We start from the raw sequence: 21,253 nt of genomic DNA on the forward strand, positions 1-21,253 counted from the left end.
CATCATGTCTGCTACCTGGGAGCAGCCGGATTCTGGTGGTATATTCGCTAGTGGGTTGCCAGCTTGTCTGTCCATTTCTGGGTCTATCCACATATTAAGATCACCTCCTAAGATCACTTCGCCTTCCGCTGCGATCATGACTTTGGGGACTGTATGTTGTAGGAACCTGTACTGGCCAGAGTTGGAGGCGTATATGGATGCGAGTGTTGTGGTAGTGCCCTGTATCTTGCCGACCAATACAAGCGCTCTGCCGCTGACGTCGGCCCAGGTTTTTAGAATTTCAAACCGGGGCTCTTTACTGATTAGGATTCCAACGTCGGCTTTCTTGAGCGGGCCAGAGCCCCAGTGTTCGGAGCCTAACTTGTCATTCAGGACCCTCCTTTCCTTCCCCCTGCTAAATCTGGTTTCTTGTAGGAAAAGTATATCAAGCTTCGCCCTCTTGAACTTTCTAAGCACTAGTGACCTTTTGGTGGGGGAATTGAGTCCCTTGACGTTCAATGTGCCGATTTTGATTGTGCCAAGCCCGTCGCTTGCCATGTCATGTCCGTCTATCACTTGGATGTTTTCTTGGTTTGCGCATCGAGTCCCATCTTTCGTTGCTAAGTGCCGACATGGTGGAAGTATTCTGGTGTGTGTCTGCGGCCGTCTCGGGCGTTAACATTTTTGCCTGCCCTCTCCCTCCCTCCCCTTAGAGGTATTTAACATGATACCCCATGCCCTCCTTTCACTGTCCTCAGGATTCCTCACATCAGCGAGGGCTTGCATCTATACTTAGCGGCGCCCGGATTGGACTGAGAAAAAACAGTCGGTCCAATGTCGGACCACCAGTGGGGAACGTTACCTCACGGTCCTTATCACAATTACTGTCAATTTAACATTTTGAGCCCCCTTTCCGCCCCCCTCCCCTCCCAATCCTTCAAAATTCAACAATAACTGTTATAAACCAGAACATATGGTGATACATGCGGTTTCACGGTTCTTTGTCAGCTGACTGTTCTGCCCGCCCTCCTGGGGGGGACCTTCTGGGAGTTGGGCCCCATGTCGGAGGTGTGTGGGCCGCCTGGATCTTGGCAGGTGCCTATGCGGTGTTCTCCGTTTAACCGCGGTTAGGGTGTGGAACACTGGGAGGGTTTTCATTTGTTGCTGTCTGGTGTGTCGTTGGGCCGTCTATACTTTGTGGACCCCTTCACTCTTTTTCTCCTTGGTCCCTGAAGCTCCCATCACGACCTGTTTTGTGCAGATTCCTCTCGATCTCCGTCCTTTGGGCCTGTTCCGAGGAGATCAGCAATACAGTCTCGGATCTCTTCTTCGGATCGCAGCTGTATCCTTCTGCTTCCGTGTTCGAAGGTGAGGGAGAAGGGGTATCCCCACCTGTATCGTGTGCCCTGCTCTTTGAGCCATTTCATCAGGGGGTTGCAGAGACGTCTCAGGGCTGGGGTGAGCGAGGACAAGTCTTGAAATATGGTAATCTGCGCTCCTCCCAGTGTGAGGAGGCCTCCGGATCTGGCTTTCTCAAGTATCCTGGCTCTGTCCTGGTATCGGCGGAATCTAGCGAGGACTGACCTTGGGCTGCGTGGCGGGCCTCCAGCTCGGTGTATTCTTTCGGTTTTAAGCTCATCAATGTCCTCGTCTGCTGTCAGGATTTTGATGATGTCATGAATTGTTTTTTTGAGGTCTTCTTCTGTCTCCCCTTCGTGCTCTGGTATTCCAAAAAACCGCAGGCTGTTCCTTCTTTCTCTGTTTTCTAAATCATCCATCTTTAAGCAAATTTCTTCTTCCCTCTTCTCTATATTTCGTATCCTCAGGACCATTTGAGTTTCGAGGGTTTCCATTGATGCTTGGTTGTTCTCAACTCCTTCTAGTCTCTCTTCGATGTTATCCATTCTCTGTATGATATTATCTATTTTGCCACCCAGGTTGGCTCCCATGTTTTTTATTTCGTTCAGGAGAGCGGCGATGTCGCCCTTGGTGGCTGCCGCTCCCGTCTCCAAGCCGTCCGTCGACATCGTGGCTCTGTGCTCGGAGCTCGAGCGGGGTGGGGTGTATGCGTATCTGGCTAACTTGCTTTTAGTGTTTATGAAGCAGTTGTTGTACCAGAGGAGGCACACGCCCCTGATGTGGGGGCCTTACCCTCTGTACCGCTGTATGATCAGGTATCCTTAGAATGATTCCAAGTCATTGGGCTGTAGCGCAGCCTACTATGTGGGTGGGGGACCAGTTTAGGGCTTCTCTAAGCGGCCTTGTGAGCCATCAGGTTCATCTGTGATCAAGGTGCTTATGGAAGGCCTCCTCCTTCAGGCTAGTGCGTGGTGCGGGCCTCCTGTCGGGATGAGGCGAGAGTTCTGGCGCTTCACAGTCTTATGCGCAGGATTTTGGGATGGGGTCCAGGGGGGGCCTTGTATCTCCTTTTGGTCCGTTGATGGAAGATCCCTTGGGCTCCCCCTCCGGGGCAGATATGGTGCCGTATTGGGGTCCTGCCAGGGGGGTGCACAGGTAGTTTAGAGTGGAGGTCTGCTCCTCAAATGTATTGATCTCTGCTGTGTATGGGTGGTGTTTTGACTGTTGTGGATGTTGCCAGGCAATATTGGAGATCCTGGTGGGCTCGTCCCGTGTGGGCGCTATAATCGTGTGTGTCCGGGCGGACTTGGTGATATGAAGAGTCTGCACCACGGGGAGTCACTTTCTGCCACTGGAGGGGGCAGTCTTGAGCTGTGGGCTGGGGCGTTGTGGGTCCATACAGTCTGGGAACCAGCGTCAGGATTGTGACGTTTTCACTTATTGTTGGTTATTTGTTAAAGGGGCAGTCCAGCTAAAAATGTCATTTATAAAATAGATAGGCAACATTAAAAAAAAAATACTAGCACTTTGTTTTTTAAACTTGTAAAATTTTGAGCTATTCAAGCTCAAAATTCGCAAAAGCAAGCACATGGGCGCATCCATTTTGTGAAATGGATGCCCGCCTGTGCTGGCTTTTGCGGCACTAATGAAGGAAAAGCCAGCCAGCTGTAGTAAACAAAAGCTACCGCTGGGTGGCTTTTCTTTCATTGGTGCTGTACGCATAGGACGGGGACCGGAGACCAGAGCAGGAAAACTGCAGCTGAATCTCGGTAAGTGCTATTTATTTATTTTTTAAAATAAGCACTAGCTGCGGTTTTTTTTTCTAAGTTTTCCGGGCTGGAGGAACCCGGAGAACTTAGAAATAAAACCGCAGCTTTAAAAACATTGTATTTATGTTTGCGGTCGCTTTTGATGCTACCGCACACATAAATACAACGTTATTGTGTTTGAAAACGTTGCGGTTTTTCTTTCCAAGTTTCTCAGGCTCCTCCGGCTCGGAGGAGCCTGAGAAACTCGGAAAGAAAAACCGCAGCATTTTCAAACACAACCGCGTTGTGTTTCTGCCTGCTGTGGCTATCACTTTGGGTCGCCGGTGCTCCCCCAGGGGAGCACCGGAGACCCAAAGTGAAAGCCAAGGCAGGCAGAAACACGACGCGGTTGTGTTTACATGCCGCGGTGTTTCTGCCTACAGCTGATTTCCCATTTGGGGCTCTCGGGCTCCCCACGGGGGGCCCGAGAGCCCCAAATGGGAAATGCTAAATGCTGCAGTGTTTCTGCCTAAAACTGCTTTCCCATTTGGGGCTCTCGGGCTCCCTGTAGGGAGCCCGAGAGCCCCAAATGGGAAAGCAGATTTAGGCAGAAACACAACCGCGTTGTGTTTCTGCCTGCCTTGGCTTTCACTTTGGGTCTCCGGTGCTCCCTTGGGGGAGCACCGGAGACCCAAAGTGATAGCCACAGCAGGCAGAAACACAACGCGGTTGTGTTTGAAAACGCTGCGGTTTTTCTTTCCGAGTTTCTCAGGCTCCTCCGAGCCGGAGGAGCCTGAGAAACTTGGAAAGAAAAACCGCTGCGTTTTCAAACACAATAACGTTGTATTTATGTGTGCGGTAGCTTCAAAAGCGACCGCAAACATAAATACAACGTTTTTAAAGTTGCGGTTTTATTTCTAAGTTTTCCGGGCTCCTCCAGCCCGGAAAACTTAGAAAAAAAAACGCAGCAAGTGCTTATTTTAAAAAAAAAATAAATAGCCCTTACCGAGATTCAGCTGCAGCTTTCCTGCTCTGGTCTTCGGTCCCCGTCCTCCGCGTACAGCACCAATGAAGGAAAAGCCACCCAGCGGTAGCTTTTGTTTACTACAGCTGGCTGGCTTTTCCTTCATTAGTGCCGCAAAAGCAAAAGCCAGCACAGGCGGGCATCCATTTCACAAAATGGATGCGCCCATGTGCTTGCTTTTGCGAATTTTGAGCTTGAATAGCTCCAAATTTTACATAGGAAGTTTTAAAAAAAAAAAAGTGCTAGTATTTTTTTTTTTAATGTTGCCGATCTATTTTTTGAATAACATTTTTAGCTGGACTACCCCTTTCATTATTTTGTATATTTTCCATTTTCCTCTTTTTTCCTTGGATGTCTGCTTTGGTATTTGGGCCCTCCTGGGCTCCGGCTCTGCTTTTTCCTGGGGCTCCTCAACTGGCGCTGGGTAGGCCAGCCCAGCACTGGGGCACCGAAAGCTAGGTGCAGCCGTTCCCCGTTGGGCCGCCCCCGCAGAAGTCCTCCTGGTGTGGAACGTAGAGCCGTGACTGCTGTCATGCTCCATGGGTGGCGGGGGAGCGTAGGGCATTCTCGATGGTGGTGGGGCCTTACGTGGTCTGCGGGGACTGTGGAGCGGAGAGCGCCCCCGAGGGAGCCCTGGCAGGCAGCAGCCAAGGGCCTCCCCGCACAGCAGTGCCTCCGCCATCACCAGGGGGAGCAAGAGGGGGGCCGGGGAGGGCAGGCCGCGAGGTACCTTCTAGGCTGTTGGTTGGGTCCGGGGGTTTTTCCACATGGAACGCCACGCAGGGCCGAGTGCGTTTCACTTTCTTTTTCAGGACGTGGGCGGCCCGGGACTTCTCTTGGCAGTTACTTTGGTCCCCCTGGACCGAATTGCGTCGGGTTTTCTCCTGGGTGGTGGGGAGGTCTTCCGATGCCACAATTTCAGTATACCTTCGGTGGGATGGGGCGCGAAGTGGGGGCTCAACTCACTTCACGGACCATCAAGGACAGAGCCAGAGCTCACACGGGGAGAAGAGTCATCCGTGCGCCCCATGGTGGCCACCGTAGCATGCACTTTTATAAGATTATGATTGTTATATGATTGTCTCAGGTGGGGATGTTTCACATATTTATATATAAAAATCTGGCTTGTTTGAAATGTAATCGGATGTTAAATAGCAACAGTAGTATACATGGGTAGTATAGCTCAGAGGCAACGCCCTCGTCTTGGAAGCAAGACGACGCAGAACAACACATGTTCGAATCGTGTGTCCGTGCTTAGAAACCTCTTCAGTATTAAGCGCGTTATAAATAACCAATTATAATAATAACAGTGCCATGCTTGAGGCTAGAGGATAGAAATTGGGCCACCCTGGGGATTCAGGGCCTGGAGGTGGTATATGGTGGATCACCCAGGTCCCCCTGTGCATCCCTAAACCGGCCTGGTTTGTAAAAGCACCCCTGAAACCCCTTGGCGCCATAAAAAAAGGCACCACCCACAGGGAAGTATAGTGGGATTTGGGTGAAAAAATGAGTACACAGAGCCGCCCCAGGGGCATCTGTGGACCTAAAGATACCAGCACGGATGACAGATTCACAAGACAAAAAAAGTTACCCAGCATCGCTGACACTGTGGTGTCCAAGCGTTATGTGCTACCACTCACACGGACCCAGACATATTAGAAACCATAAACTTTACATTAAAAACTTGTATAGCGAAGCCATGGACCCTTGGGCATTAGTGCGCTGACAAAAACAAAAAGCAAGGCAAAGATCTTAGAATACAACCAGAGGAAGATTCAAGAATCATGCACAGTCAGGGTCGATTACCTAAATAACCAGGCTTTCAGGTTCTTTTTGAAAGACTCCAAGTTAGGCTGAGCTCTCAGATCCAGTGGGAGGTTATTCCATGCCATGGGGGCAGCAAGATAAAAGGCTCCTTTCTCTGCCCTTCTAGTCCTGCATCTGTGGATGCTCAGGAGTTTCAGATTGCTGGATTCTCAAGGTGCGACCTTGGGGTCCGTGGCGAGTTGTCTCAAGTACTCAGGCATAGTGCCTTGGATGCACTTGAAGGTAATCACCAGTAGCCTATACTGCACTCGATCCTCCACTGTGAGCCAGTGCAGACCACTTCTGGCAATGGAAACATGAATGCAGCGTTTAAGCCCTGTCACAACACGGACAGCACTGTTCTGTACCACCTGAAGTCTGTTCATGTCCGACTTGTTTAAGCCCACCAAAAGACTACAGCAGTAGTCACATTTTACTCCAATAATCGCACGAGCGATGGTTTCGGCGTTGGTTTAATTAATAAAAGGCCTGAGATGGGCAAGCACTTTTATGTGGAAGGATGCAGTAGAGACCAGGCTTCCCACGTGGGCTTTCATTGATAATTTCTCATCTAACACAACTCCTAAGGTTTTTACCTTTTTCAAAAGAGCTACCGAAACGTCATCAAGATGAAAACTGAGATAGGATGGGCCCAGGTTGGACAACGAGGAAGGCAAGTCGATGATGAGGAGCTCCGTCTTGCTCTTATTAAGAGCAAGATTATTCCTCAACATCCAGTCCTCTAAGAATGAGTACACGCAATTTAATTTAGCCTCGTCCACTGAACGACACACTGAGAATCGTCTGCGTAATTGGTGAACATGATCCCCCTCCTGGTCCAGCGAGGCAAAGAAAGGGACCATACAAATATTGTAAAGGCAAGGGGATATGCAAACGCTCTGTGGCATATAAAAATGAATGGGAATAGGGCGGCATCTGCTTCCCCGGAAAACACTCTGCTTTCGCAAGTTATTCAGAGATGAGGCAATCCGTTTTGCTGCCGATGGGGAGAGGTTAGCTACTGCTCCAACCTGTCGACCAGAATAGAATGGTCAACCAGTTCGAAGGCAGCAGATAAGTCAAGGAGCATTAACATAGAGGTAAAGCCACTATCCGTGCGCTCCATAAGCCTGGATTTAAGTTCTAATAGGGTGGTTTCAGTCCCAAAGCCGACTCTGAAACCGGACTGACGGGTGTTGAGCACAGGGTAATTAATGAGATGTAGTGCAAGCTGTTCGTATGCAGCTCTGTCTAAGATTTTTAAGAGGAACGGCGTGTTGGTAATTGGCCTGTAGTTGAGAGGATCTTTGGGACAGAGACTGGGTTTTTTAATGATGGGGGTGACCCAGGCTTGTTTGAGATTCTTAGGCACAAAGCCTTCCAAGAGAGAGGCGTTTACAAATTTGCAGATGGCGGTCAGGAGAGCCGCGGGGCAGGTCTTCACGATCAATGCCGAGCAGGGATCACCCTTACAAGAAGTTGACTTTAAGATGTTTCACTATGTCTGAAATCGCCTCCTCCGAGATATGGGAGAAATTAAATTGAGGAATGGCGGGGTTTCTTAAGAACGGATCAGTCCCCTTCGAGTCGGAGGTGGCCGACTGTTCTTTTTTCCTACGATTAAGGTCTGTCCTAATTGCTTTCAGTTTGTTCATCATGGCGTCCTGAATATGCAGACACCAGGAGTCATTCTTATTAACTAGAGCCACATCAGGTGAACCTATGTTCTCCTGCTCTTTGAGAATTTTAAATAATTCTCTCGACAGTGATTGGGCCATCGAGATCCTCGAGTTGAGAGAACTTTTCTTGGCTTCGATAATAGCCACTTTGTAGGCTTTGACTGAGTCTTTGTATTTCGCTAGAGTGCCAGGTGAGGGAGAGGATTTCCAACTATGAAAAGTTTCAAAGTTGATCCTTTGAGAGTTCTCAATGTGGGCGTGTACCATGACTTGTTTCTCATGACCTCCTTACGATGTTCCATTTTTCAGGGAGGCCAGGAATTTAGTAATGTCTTCTAGATTGGTTAGAAGTATCCTGGGCTACAAATTGAATGGAGGAGTGCAACAACGGTTTCACTCTTTCACGAGAAATCAATTTAAAATTCCTACTGAGATAGCTCTGGGGCCTCCTAGATATGATTTTCACAGGAAAGCGCACCTGAATAGAGAAGTGCACGAGTGAGTGACCAGACCAGGGACACAGGACAACATGCAAATCCTTAGTTTGAACATTATTGGATAAAATCCAATCAAGGGTATGTCCCAAGATGTGGGTAGGGGAATTAACAAGCTGTTCAAAGCCAAGGTTACCCAGGGCGAGTTCCAGACCCATGGCTGGTTGATCATCCTTATCCACAAACTAATAATTAAAGTCCCCCAGGATGAGATATCTGGAGCGGAGTTTAAGGTGTGGCAGCAGATAATTAGGCAGTGCTAAGGTGAAGTCTTCCTTAGGTGACGGTGGCCTATAGATGAGGATAAGATTTAACATGGATTTGGCATTTAATCCAATCTTAACATGAATAAATTCAATGCCATCCTTAATTATTCCTTTGGATTCCCATACGGTGAGGGAGGATTAAACATTAAATGAATGTAGAATATATGAGCCCTGAAACCTCATTGCCAACAATAAGGCAGAACGCTAACCGATCATTAGCAGCTGGTAAACCTGTAGTCAGACGTGTAGCACCCAAGCAACAAACACACTCATATCTCACTCGCACTTGATCTCTGAAACAGCTGGCTTTACGAATACAAATGATTGAAGAGATGGTTCAAGGATTTTTATTTGACAATGATCAATTTGAGCGGATGTGAGTTATAATGCACGAATAACAGGACACACGTATCGCCCCAGCCTTCATATCCTCAATGTAGGCAAATAGAGATTGTTAAGCCTTAGTGTCTACGATGCTTAGTATGATGTGGGCCTAAAGTCAGAAGCCTTATCTCTCCCATTCCCTTTGGGGTTTTCCTAGCTTGAACCTAGCCTGATGTCTCACAAAATTGATGATATTCAAAAGAAGAAATGGTTCCATCCAACTGCTCAGGTATCATTTCGTTTTATCTCTCTCGTGATCTTGTACTTGTGTCCCTGATGTACTTTTCTTCCTTTTCCTTGCTTCTACCCCCTCTCTCTTCCAGCTCATATCTTCTTTCTGTCCCTCTCGTTCTTCTATTTCCCTGATGTTATTACGCCTCACACCTACTCTTCTCTCCTACTCTCCCCTTTACTCTCCACTCTCCATTCCCCTCTACTCTCCACTACTCTTAACTTCCCTCTACTAGTCTCTTCCTCACTCCACTCAACCACTCCTTCTCTTGCACTCACCCGCCTTTCTTTCACAGTCAACTTTCTCACTACCTTTCACTTACTCCCCTGCTTTTGCACTTAAATCAGTCGCTCTCTTCACTCACGATACACGCACTCACACACCTAAGTGCCACTTTCACCAGCCAACACTTTTTCTTAGAACACTTTCTGCTAGTCTCCTCAAAACTCCTCTCCATCATCTTTCCACCACTTGGTCTCTTGGTCCAATTCCCCACCCCTTGGCATCACCCGAACAACCCACACTTGCCTCTGCTGCTTGCTCTCTTTTATAGGAACTCTTGCCCTGTTCAGTTGAATGCTCCCACTCCAATTAGTTGTTGCATTCACTTGGTTCCACTTGGGGTTGGGCTTCCTAGGTTAGAAGTGTCAAATAGTCCTTTATTCCCTGCCCCCTTTTCCTGCATGAGTCCACCAGCGTCTCTTGACAGCGGATCGGCATAGACATAATAGCCCATCGTGCTTGACTTCTGCAGTGGGGAAGCGTCTTCTGCACCGGCACGGACATGTTTTGTTTTGCCGACTTTGGCTCTTTGCTCTTCTCTATCTCTCATGAGGCAGGCATCTTGTTGGTCGAAGCTCTGAATACTGGATCTCGTAGTCTTGGATGAAAACAGAGAGAATGCAGGCAGCTGAATGCATATTGGGCATTGGCTAATAAGAGTGTTCCACTCGCAACTAGGCACATTTGGAGGGGACAAAGACTGGGACCGTACCAACTCCCTCATCCCTCCTCTAGGGCGGGGCTGGCTCTGACAAGCACCATGTAAGGCTTTCTGCCTCAGGTTGAGAGGGGTCCCTCTGCCCCCTTGGCAGGGTCAGGTCTCTGACCATGTAACAACACACTTGTGCCATTAACCCCCTCATGCCCAAACCCGAGCAGGGACAAAAGGGGACCGTTAGTGACAAGAGGTGTGGTGGTCAGGAGTTAGGCAAGCAAAGCGCAGTTTACAGCCTGGAGGTGCAGCAAGGAGAATGAAGGAAAGAGTGAAGAGGAGGTGGAGAAATTAGAATGGAGGTGAAGGAAGGAAAGGTATGAAACAATGGTGAAAAGAGAAGGGAGGCTAGAGGTGTAACAGAGAAAGAATGCGAGAGACGGAAGAGGAATAGTCAAGAGCAGAGGCGAGAGAGAGAGAAAGGAAACCGGTGGACGAGGAGGGAGAGTCAAGAGTGGATGTGGGAAAGAGAGGGAGTGAATTGGAGGGGGAAGAGAAGAGACAGAGAAGAGTGAAGGAGGCAGAGCATGAAAGTATTGAGGGAGGTAAACGCATGAGAAAAGAACTGAAGAGGTAGAAAGAAGTCACTAGTTTCCACCACGGATCGAGAAGGAGGCCAATAATGTGCGTCAGTGTTCACTATCTTTTATTGTGGGTTTCATTAGGTTGGACAACTAAAAATGAAGCATGATTTTCCCAAAGAAAATAAATATCAGGATGGTTTTCTCCTTAATCGGATTGCATCTATTCCTCATAAGAACATGTCCCTTTGCTCAATGTCTTTTCTGCACGATGCAGATAACTACACCTTCTGGGTCTCAGGAGCAAAGGTCCTAGATAAAACAGTTCAGGAGTGGTTGCCTCACCCCTCCCAGACATTGCAGGCTTCATGGTGACCCAAACCCTTCTTTAAGACCGGATACCGATGCAGACTTTCTGGGGTCCCATACTGCACAACTCACTCTATTGCATTATCTGTGAGCAGACAGGTTAGGGAGATGGACATCAGGAATAGCTAGAAAAGGATTCAGACAGTCTGGACCAACTTCCTTCTGAATTCTCTTTACATCCCTCGCTAAATCCACAGTAAACTCCCTGACACTACTTCTACTGTCTATTTAGTCCTGCCGAGGGCCAACCGGGCTCACCAGAACATCCCTGCTTTTACTAGCGAGGTGTTGGGCTCTCGCTCTCCTCCTGATTCCTTTCCTTGCCATCTGATGTTCATGTCCCAGCTGTCTTTTCCCCTCCTGATCTTATTCCCCCAGTGTCCTACATATCATCTTTAATTTTGTTGCCACCATCTCCTCATGCAATGGAGCTCCTAAAACCTCCAGAGTATTGGTATAGTGTGCTCCCTAGTACCCCTTGTGGGTATCCCAGTGAGGGTCTAAAACTGTGGCTGGCAATTAGGTAAGGGCTGTCCTCCCTTGGGCACTCGTGAATGCTTTTGATCCAAGGGGCTGGGGCAAGTCTATTTTTGGCCTATCCATAATTTGTGATTTTATTCTTTCTTACCTGGCCCTCGCCAGTCCTGTACTGAACTCTTATTTGCTTCCACAATAAGCTTGGGGAACAGTTTGTGTCACTAATCATTTAGGGAATTGGTAATACTGTTGCCCTCAGTGGGATAATCCCTTGCCAGGAAACAAGGTTGCTGAAACTTTACTTCCCACTCTGAATTCTCAGCATTCAGGAAGTTGAGAACTCACTGTATTCTATTGGCAGTTCTGCCGAGTGCACCCAGAGTCCTGTGCAAAGAGTCCTCTAATGTGCACAGGGAGGTGGAAATTGTATCCTAACACCTATTACTACAGGTGAGTATAAGGAAAACCTCCTTGTGTGCTAATGTTATGAATGCAGGTCTTTTCAGGGAGTGCTTTGGGCTCCCCCAGTTGGGGATGGGTGCATTGCAGGTTCTCCCAAGCAGGTTGAGTAGGGTTGATTTACCAAGACTGGGCCCAATCGGCATAGGGGAATGAGGTTAATAGCCTCTAAGGTCTTGCCTTCAGAACCAGGCAGGGGGCTTCATCACACCAGATATTAAGAGACCCTCTGGATTTTATGAGGCTCATCTCCCTGTTTTGATTGTCACTGTCTCCACGGCCTGGGGTCTGGCTAATTATTAGCCTCATGATCTCTCTCCCCTTTCCAATCTCAGGGGCTGGTTAAGAGAAATCCTGTGGGAAATAGGGTTTTCTGAACACAACAGAAGAAGGGTGTTTCTAGAATCAAAATAAGTGTCAGGATGAGTCAAACAGTAAAGTATATGCCCTGTTCTAGGAAGGGAGTCCAACGGTTAAGGCATTATTCTAGAAATCAAAGTTCCCGAGTGATCACACACAGGGCTGTGCCGAACAAAGTCACTCACAGTTTGAAGGAGTTATAGTATCCTAGAGCATTTCCTTAGTCTTGGTGGGTCTGGTTCGCCGAGGCTGTGGTCTTTGCTCGATATGTGTGCCTTGGTTGGATCACCTCCCGCGGTGGCCTCCTACCTGTTATGGACCCTACAAGTCCTCAGAGGTCTGGGCAGGTGAATTTTCCCCTTGCTGACCCAGGGGACTCCTGGACCACCCTGCCTGGGACAACATCTGTAGGTTTTCTCGTGAATGCACCCAGATAGGATTTCCTCCCACTCCCACACCTGAGCATTACTTGAAGGGTCTTAGGCTCCTGCTGGTGGCTTGCTCACTGCTATGTTGGTCTGAGTCTCACAGCCCCCATCTCTCTGGTCTTCCTCTTTGTGGTTTTGGAGATATACAACTTAATTCCTCCCCCCCACCTTGAGGGGTTATTGTGCCCCTGTCGTGCTTCAGTAAACTGTAGGGAATATAATGCCTCTGACTCACTTCAGCCTCCTTTCTAACACTCTCTGTCTGGCCCCTGTCAGTTCTAGACCCAGGTCTTCAACACGCCTCCTGCTCTAGCCTAGAGTTTCAACTTGGCCTCTAGTTTTGTGGAAGGGAGTAGCAGAGATTCATAGAAGTGGATAATACACAAGTCATTGTCTGTCTCTTGAATTGAGTGAAAGAAACATGTGCCATCCTATGACACCTGGAAGGAGGAGCCGGGAATACGCAAAGGAAGAATGTGCAAGACACACTGCATATGAGTAATTTGGGAGAAAGTAGCAAAAGTTCAGGGAAGTGGGTGATACAACAGTCAGTGACTGAACATCATATTGGGGAACATGCCAGCACCTAAAGAAGTTAGTGGCAGGGGAAGATATGCTGCTTGTTATCTTTTCACTTTTGCAGAGACACTCAACGTTTTGTTTTCTTTCTTTGAAGGGTCCCCCGTGTGGCTTCATGTGCAGGGAGATCCTTTTTTTTTTCTCTTTCGTTCTCTTTTTATGCCCACGCAGGGAATCACACACTTGTGTGGAGTGGGGATGGCAGAATTGTATGAGGTCAATTGAAGTTATCATCCAGCTCATGAATATCATCCACCGGGACGGACAGAGTAGGATGAACCTTTACTTCTCTTATCTCAATGCCAGAAGGGGAGGGGTGCAGATCATCTCTAGTGAACATCAGAGAAAAACAACACACAGTGTCATTCAGCAGCAGGAGGAGAATACAAATTCCAGGTATCAATCTCCGCCGCCCAATACACTAAGAATTCTGACAAAAATGATGACAACCTTGATGATGGTCAAGACGAAGATTAGGATCCATCAGAGTCCAGGCAGCTGCTGCTGAAAAGCAGTGATACTTGGGATGATAACGACACCACTGATACTTCTTGTCAGAATTAAAAGAACTTCACATCATTGTGTGGCATCTAGAACACCACGACTGCAAGCAACATTGCACCCAAAGAACTCAATCTGAGTGTTAACCCAAAACGAAATTAGAAATGGTGGCAGAAATCATTCAGACTAAAGAGGAACCGAATCTGGCCAGTTGCACACTCCTGGAAAATGGTGTGCCGCGGGAGGCCAAGGGCCAACCTGGGTACTACATCTCATTTGCTGTATCACCATGCGCAGACACAGGAAGAAAGGAAGAAAGTGAAAGATCTTAAGTGCATCCCTCTGCATACCAGCAGACAAGCAGGATACCACCACCAGTCCACACAACTTCCCCTCTCCCCTCAACTCCTGTCGCCTGCATCACATAGCATATGGCAGCAGCCAGTCCACTTGGTCACCCTATCACCAATCTCTAGAGCAAGGCGGGGCACTTCATCACAGGTTTGACTAAAGTAAATTTGTCCTGGTTAATTGATCATGGCATTTTTATTTAATGCAGACGTTTCTGAAGTTTTTAAGTCTGGTACAGATCTAACGTGATTACTTTGCACGCACAACGTCTAGGTCTACAGTTAGCAAAAGTGCATGGACACCTCGTTGAATATTTGGAGGGGGAAGTGATAAGTGAATTTGAGACTAGACTGCACAGATAGGTGCTGAGCAAGCTGGTGGCAGGAAGCTGGACAGTTGTTGCAGCAGTTTACGGGAATTTGGCAGAAATGTGACATGTTCACACATTGGGCAGCCCCTCCATGGGTGGAAGGGTATTAAAAAGATTGAGGCACCGAGTAGCAAGATGCTCAAACAAGAACGCAGAGATACCCCTTCATGGCAAAGTTAAGGTCAAATCTTCATTGCTATCGCCCAAGCCAGCAAAACGATGTTAGGAAGCCTGAGTTGTCCCTGATGGATTGCAGGCCAGAGGACAGATGGTCATTTTAACTGTATAGCAAACTACTGTAAGATAGTAGGCAGCACAGCACTTCCTATGCATAATCATCAGAGTACAGGGTAACCTCAAACGATTTCCCTCTCAGAAAGTTCTCTACTCACCAGGTGGGAGCTGAGCAGCATGCTCAGTGCAGACAGCTTTACTGTGAGCTCTTTGTTTCCAGCAATGTCCAGAGAGCCTTCGGTATCAACCAGGAAAACTGCAATCTGGCAAACAAGAGAAGGGCACATAAAATGCCTTGAAAACATTTGCTGACAGTATCCCGATGTATCAAGTATTTTTTTTTATTTTCTTATTTGTTTAATGGCTAAAAAAATACTTTTCAACCGTAACAATAGAAGATAAAAAAAAAAAAAAATACACTTAACATCACAATAAATAAAACTAAATAATACATCAGTTTTACAACCTAGTTATTAAAAGAAGCAAATAAAAGAAATAAATGTAAACATATACTTCTAGAACTGCATTTCTGCAAAACAATAATCATTTCATTTTGTAATAATATTCAGTTCCAGTGCATTTAAAAAACAATCGCATTACACAATGACCCATTCGCACCACTCAAGCAAAGCTGCCAAATATGTTCAGAATTCAGAGATTTCATTTTATATAAATGTTTTTCGAAAAGATAATTTGACGATCCCTACCCAAATTACCAAAATAAACGATTAAATGTTCCAATGAATCAATCGAATTTGCATCGCTGCAGAAACGACAGAACGTATAGTTGACGTCATCAAGATTGAAACACTTCTGAATTTTTTGTTTCCTATGAATGTTGCACCTAAATCTGACACAGTCTTTTCTGACTTTTGGGCAGGGAAATAAACTCCAATGAGCGGCCAACGTACTAAGAGACTTATGCTCGTGGAGAAGGTCCTTCATGCTCTTCTGACCGTGGAAATAATTAGTCAGAATACACTAATCAAACCTCAACAAATTGCTCTTAACATTTCCCAGAGTACACTGCAAATCTTGAATTGCATCCATTGCATTAATTACCGTAAAAGCATTTCTGATGATTGTATCTGCTTAGATTCACATGCTGTGCATATGGTCCGACATCTAGTGGTAACCGCAGAGTATTGCATCTGGTCTTTCGGGGATCGAAAGGGGACGTCGGCATAGGCGTGTCTGTAACAGTATCCCTATCGTGACGTGTAGTGCAGCCAAAATCCCTCACGCGCCTTAGTCCCTGCGATTGTATTTTTTCTGCCATGAGGGAGCCCACGGCTATTGTGAGTGAGTACATGAAGAGAGAAAGTAGTTCCTTCTAGCCCGTGCAGGGATCTAGGGAGGGCGCATGTAAATCTAAGCAGATACAATCATCAGAAATGCTATTACGGTGAGTAATGCATTTCTTCTGATGCTTGTTAATCTGCTTAGAATCATATGCTGTGCATAGCCTAGCGAGCAGTACCCGGAGTTGGAGGTGGGGTGTGAGAAGGAACAGTAGAGAAAAGATGTCTTAGTACTGCTTGTCCCACCTGAGAATCAGACCTAGAATGAGTGCCTAGGCAATAGTGTTTTGTAAAGGTGTGTACAGAACTTCAGGTTGCCGCTTTGCAAATGGACTCTAGGGGAACATTTGCAATGAATGCTATGGTAGCCCCAGTGTCCCGAGTAGAGTGTGCCATAGGCTTGAAAGGCAGTTCTCTCTTAGCAAGAGTGTAACATAGTGTGATGCATTTGACAATCCATCTTTAGATAGCTGATTTAGGGACAGCATACCCTTCTCTACCAGCTGCCACTGAAACGAAGAATTGTTTAGTCTTCCTTAGTGGTTTAGTTCTTTCCAGGTAAAACATGACTGCCCTGAGCACGTCTAGTGTATGAAGGCTTCTTTCGGCCATGTTAGTAGGGTTCTGGAAGAAAGTGGGTAGTTTTATTGATTGGTTCACATGGAACTTCGAGATGAATTTAGGCGCAAACCTGGGATGTGTGCGCAGAACTACCTTATCCTTGTGGACTGTAACAAAAGGGTATAGAACAGAAAGAGCCTGTAGTTTGCTAACCCTTCTGATAGAAGTGATAGCCACTAGGAAGGCTGTCTTATAAGTCAGGTCCTTCAGACTTGCTTTATGCATAGGCTCAAAGGGAGCTCCCATTAGCCTGGTCAAAACCACATTCAGATCCCATCCAGGGGCTGGGTGAGAGATGGGAGGATAAATCCTCTTAACCCCTTCCATAAAGGCTTTAATCACCAGTATTTTCCACCACGATACCTTCTGTTGTGATGTGCTGTAGGCTGACAGAGCAGCCAGATGAACCTTTAGGGAATTGAAGACTAACCCAGTGTCCAACAGGTGGGTTAGATACAGCACAATGTGTGAGGGTGAGCAATCGATGGGGTTGACGCCCTTGGAATTGCACCAGATGACAAAACGTTTCCATTTGTTGGCATAGCAATAATGTGTATTAGGTTTTCTCGCTTCCCTGACTATGTCCATGCACCTCTGAGGGAGTTGCAGGTGTCCAAACTCTATGATCTCAGGAGCCAGGCTGCTAAATTCAGAGTTTGTGGGAATGGGTGTAGGGTCTCCCCCCTGTCCTGAGACAACATGTTGTACGGGCAGGGTAGCTTGACTGGTGGGGAGAGGGACATTTCCATCAGGTGAGCGAACCAGGGTTGGCGGGCCCACATGGGGGCCACCAGTATCATGGTAACTGGTTCCTGGTGCATCTTGTGCACTATCTTGTTGAGAAGGGGAGTCGAGGGAAAAGTGTAGACAAATTTCCCCAAGCAAGTTATCCAAAGACAGTTCCCCTTGGAATGGTTCTGGGGGTACCTGGAGGCGTAGTCTTGGCATTGGGCGTTCTCCTGAGTAGCGAAAAGCTCGATCTTTGGGAAACCCCATTCTGCGAAGACGTTGGACACAATGGGCCTCATTACGAGTCCGGCGGTAACCGTGATTCCCGGAATTACCGGGACATTACAACCCCGGTTTTCCGTGAATCACGGAGGCGGAATGGTGTAAATCCCCATTCCCATTGAGTCCTATCGGGATCATGGAAACACCGGCAGCATCTTGTAATGCATCTTGTAATTTCCTCGTCCGCCTGCATGAGGGAGGTGTTAAACCCGCCAGGTCAGACCTGGCGGGAACATCACCTCCCGCCTGCAGGGGTCGGGATCAGGCGGTCCGGAAACAACGGTGGCGGCGGGTTTACCGCCACCGTTATTTCCGGACCGCCAGGGTCGTAATGAGGCCCAATGTCTTCGTGCAGTCGCCATTCTTATTCTTCTGGCAGAGGAAAATCTCTGCTGAGTATGTCTGCCAGAAGATTGTGTTCCCCTGGAACATGTTGGGACAAAAGAAACATCTTCAAAACTGGGGGATTCCAGCACCTCTTTTGGCTATGCTCATAGAGTTACACAGAAACACCACCATCAGGGTAAGACTGGACGAAACCGGAAATTTATCAGAAGCCATAGAGGTTTTCAGGGGAGTCCGGCAGGGCTGTCTAGGCGCTCCGTTATTTTTCAACCTTTTTCTAGCAGACCTGGGGAATTACCTTGAATCGGCCTCCATGATAGCACCTAGGATAAATGGGAGAAGGATACATTGGCTGGCCTATGCAGATGATATTGTCCTCCTGGACGGCTCGGCCCGAGGATTGCAGCAGCTCCTTCTCAAACTAAGTGACTATGTCAAGATCAACGGTCTAATAATCAATCCCTCGAAATCTAGAATCCTGGTATTCAAACATCCGAGAAAAAACCTACCATCCAGGAAATGGATCCTCGAAGAAACGGAAATTCCCAGAGTTGAAGAACTTACTTACCTGGGCTATGAAGTTTTCGCATCTCCATCCATGAGTAAGATGCTACCAATTATCCTTGGTAAAACTGTAAAAATCACGGCCCAGATGAAGAACCTGATGGGGAAGTTCTGCAAATTTTCGATATTGCCGCTTCTAAAATTTTACATTGGTAAAGCTGTGCCAATCCTCTTGTACGGCCTGGAAGTAAAACCTATGCTCTGGAACTACAATTGGAGCAAAATAGAGGGTAGGCTATGGAAAGCAGCATTAAATCTGCCGATATGCACACCTCTCAGTAGTCTGCGATATGAACTGGGTCTTATCTCCTTAGGCTGTCGAGCGGACTGGAAGCTTCTGTCACTATATCGGAACATTATCACCGCTGGACCCTCCACTCTACTCTTCGACGTAATGGGACACCATAAAAAGGAAAAATCGAAACATCTCCTCACCCTCGAAAGAAAAGCGGGGGACATCCTACTCAGGCTGAACTCAACACTAGAACTACTGATTGCTAATCCTGTGAAAATAAAAAAACAACTCGAAATTCATGATTGGATCTGCACGATTGAAGGAGTTAGGCTGTTAAACCCACCGAACCTCTTCCTAACAGCAGAGAGAAAAGTGGGTACTCTACCACGCTATCTCCAAAAATTTCCCGACAAGAGTATTCGAAACAACTTTCTAAGACTGAGACTAAATCTGGCTCACACCGGAGAAATTTTGGCCAAAAGACAGCAGGGCGAAAAAACCTTAAAGCTCTGTAGGTTCTGTGACCCACCGAACCAACAATCATTGAGACATCTGCTGTTAGAGTGCGAGGGGACTTGGTCCGCAAGACGGCAGCTGCTGGGAAGATTCGTCGCCAGAGAAGAGACCCTCTCACAAGATTCCTTCTGGGATAGATTGATCTCCGGTCAGGAAGTTATGCTCACCACGGCAATTGTAAAGGTTTTAGAAAACTGTTTGATACTCACAAAGTATAGTCAAAATGCCGAACAAGGGGTGAGCTTTTCTTGACCGACCTGCAAAACCAAGTTTTTAAGCTTTTAACGACCCTTTTCCTCCTTTGTATTCGACTTTGTAAAGGTTCTCTTCGGAAAGCCATAAACAAATAAATAATAAAAAAAAAAAAAATAAAAAAAGAAACATCTTGTGTTTGAGAGCCCATATCCAAATGTTTTGGGACAGCTTGGATAGCCCTGGAGAGCGAGTACCCCCCTGCTTGTTCAGGTAATACATTGCTGTAGTGCTGTCCGTTAGGATCAGCACCGTCTTCCCTTGCAGTTGTATCTGAAAGGCTTTCAATGCTTTGAACACCGCTAAAAGCTCCACTAAGTTTATATGGTTGGACGCTACTTGAGGGGACCACACTCTGTGCGCTGTCTGCTGAAGCAGGTGAGCCCTCCACCCCATGAGAGATGTGTCTGCCGTGAGAGTGGCTTCCACTGCAGGGGTGGTGAAGGTTTTCCCCTTCAAGAGGTTTTCCCTCGACCACCACTGCAGAGAGAGAACAAGGGCTGGCGAGACAAATATCAGATCTTCCCATTGTCCGCTGGCCTGACACCACTGGCTGTCAAGCCACTCTTGCATGGGACGCATGCGCAGCTGCGCGTGGGGAACCAAGTAAATGCATGACGCCATCATACCTAGCAAGCGCATGGCTTTGCATACCGTCACCTCTCGACTGGCTGCATATTGAGGGATCTGAAAAAGCATGTTCTGAACCCTCTCGTTGGAGGGGAAAACGAGGCCGTCCTTCGTCCAGATTAGAGCCTCAAAATTATTTTACTTTACTGGGGACTAGACTGGATTTTTACTTGTTGATGGAGAATCCCAGACTGAATAGAAGGTCTATGGTCTTCTGGTTGTTCAAAAAGCATGTGTCGTAAGAGTCCCTTCTTATGAGCCAGTCGTCGAGGTAAGGGTAAACCGGGACGGACAGTCTGCGCAGGTGTGCTGCCGCTACTGCCAGGACCTTTGTAAACACCCTTGCCACTGAGGTGATGCCGAAGGGGAGCACCATGAATTGATAATGCCTGTCATCCATCATGAACCTTAGATATTTCCTGTGCACTGGCAACATTGAAATATGAAAGTATGCATCTTTCATGTCCAATGTTGCCATGTGATCCCCCTGTTTCAACAGTGGGATCACCTCCTGTAGAGTTAACATACGAAACATTTGAGGTTTTATAAATTTGTTCGCTGGGCGCAGGTCTATAACAGGGCACATGGTGAGGTCCTTTTTGGGTACAAGGAAGTACACTGAATAAATACCCTCGTTTACCTGAAGAATAGGGAAGGCTTCTATGGCGTCCTTTCCCAGCATTGCTTCCAACTCTTGATCCAAGATCTGCAGATGGTCCGTTGAGAGGTGCCGTGAGCGTGGTGGTCTAAACTGTGGTGGTCGGGTGAATTCCACGCAGTACCTGTGGGCGACCGTCTTTATAACCCACTGGCCTGAAGTTATCCCCTCCCATGCCGTGAGGAAAGATGTTGAACGCCCCTGACAGGGGTGACATGGCAGGGGACCTGGATCTGCTGGTCATTTCTGACCAGAGGCTGTGGCTCCTCTGGGGTTGGGGCCTCTGCCTTTGCCGTGTCACTGACCCCTACGTGGGTAGTAGGCGGGGCTTCCTGATGTTTGTCCAAAGTTGTAGTTTCCCGTGCTGTAGTTGTTCTGACTGGCACGGGGCTGCCCTCGAAAGGACCGATGAGAACCACCTCTCCTGTGGGGGGAAGGTTTCTGAGTTATTTGTTGCAAGGATTTAAGAGTCTCATGCTCTTTCTTGGCCGTCTCCAGGGCATTGT

General features: G+C 47.5%; 1 protein-coding gene across 4 annotated transcripts in view; it reads right to left on the reverse strand.

Annotated features, from left to right (window-relative positions):
• The window catches only part of RNF112 (ring finger protein 112), a 680,823-nt gene that overhangs the window by 359,671 nt on the left and 299,899 nt on the right, over positions 1-21,253 (reverse strand). For all 4 annotated transcript variants that reach the window (XM_069651835.1, XM_069651833.1, XM_069651834.1 and 1 more), the window contains one exon: positions 14,773-14,877. In XM_069651835.1, the coding sequence (XP_069507936.1) occupies positions 14,773-14,877 (105 nt within the window). The remainder of the gene's footprint in view (positions 1-14,772; positions 14,878-21,253) is intronic.

The sequence above is a fragment of the Ambystoma mexicanum genome, chromosome 3p (genome assembly GCF_040938575.1).
Source record: "Ambystoma mexicanum isolate Mex_15411 chromosome 3p, UKY_AmexF1_1, whole genome shotgun sequence".
Lineage (NCBI taxonomy): Eukaryota > Metazoa > Chordata > Amphibia > Caudata > Ambystomatidae > Ambystoma > Ambystoma mexicanum.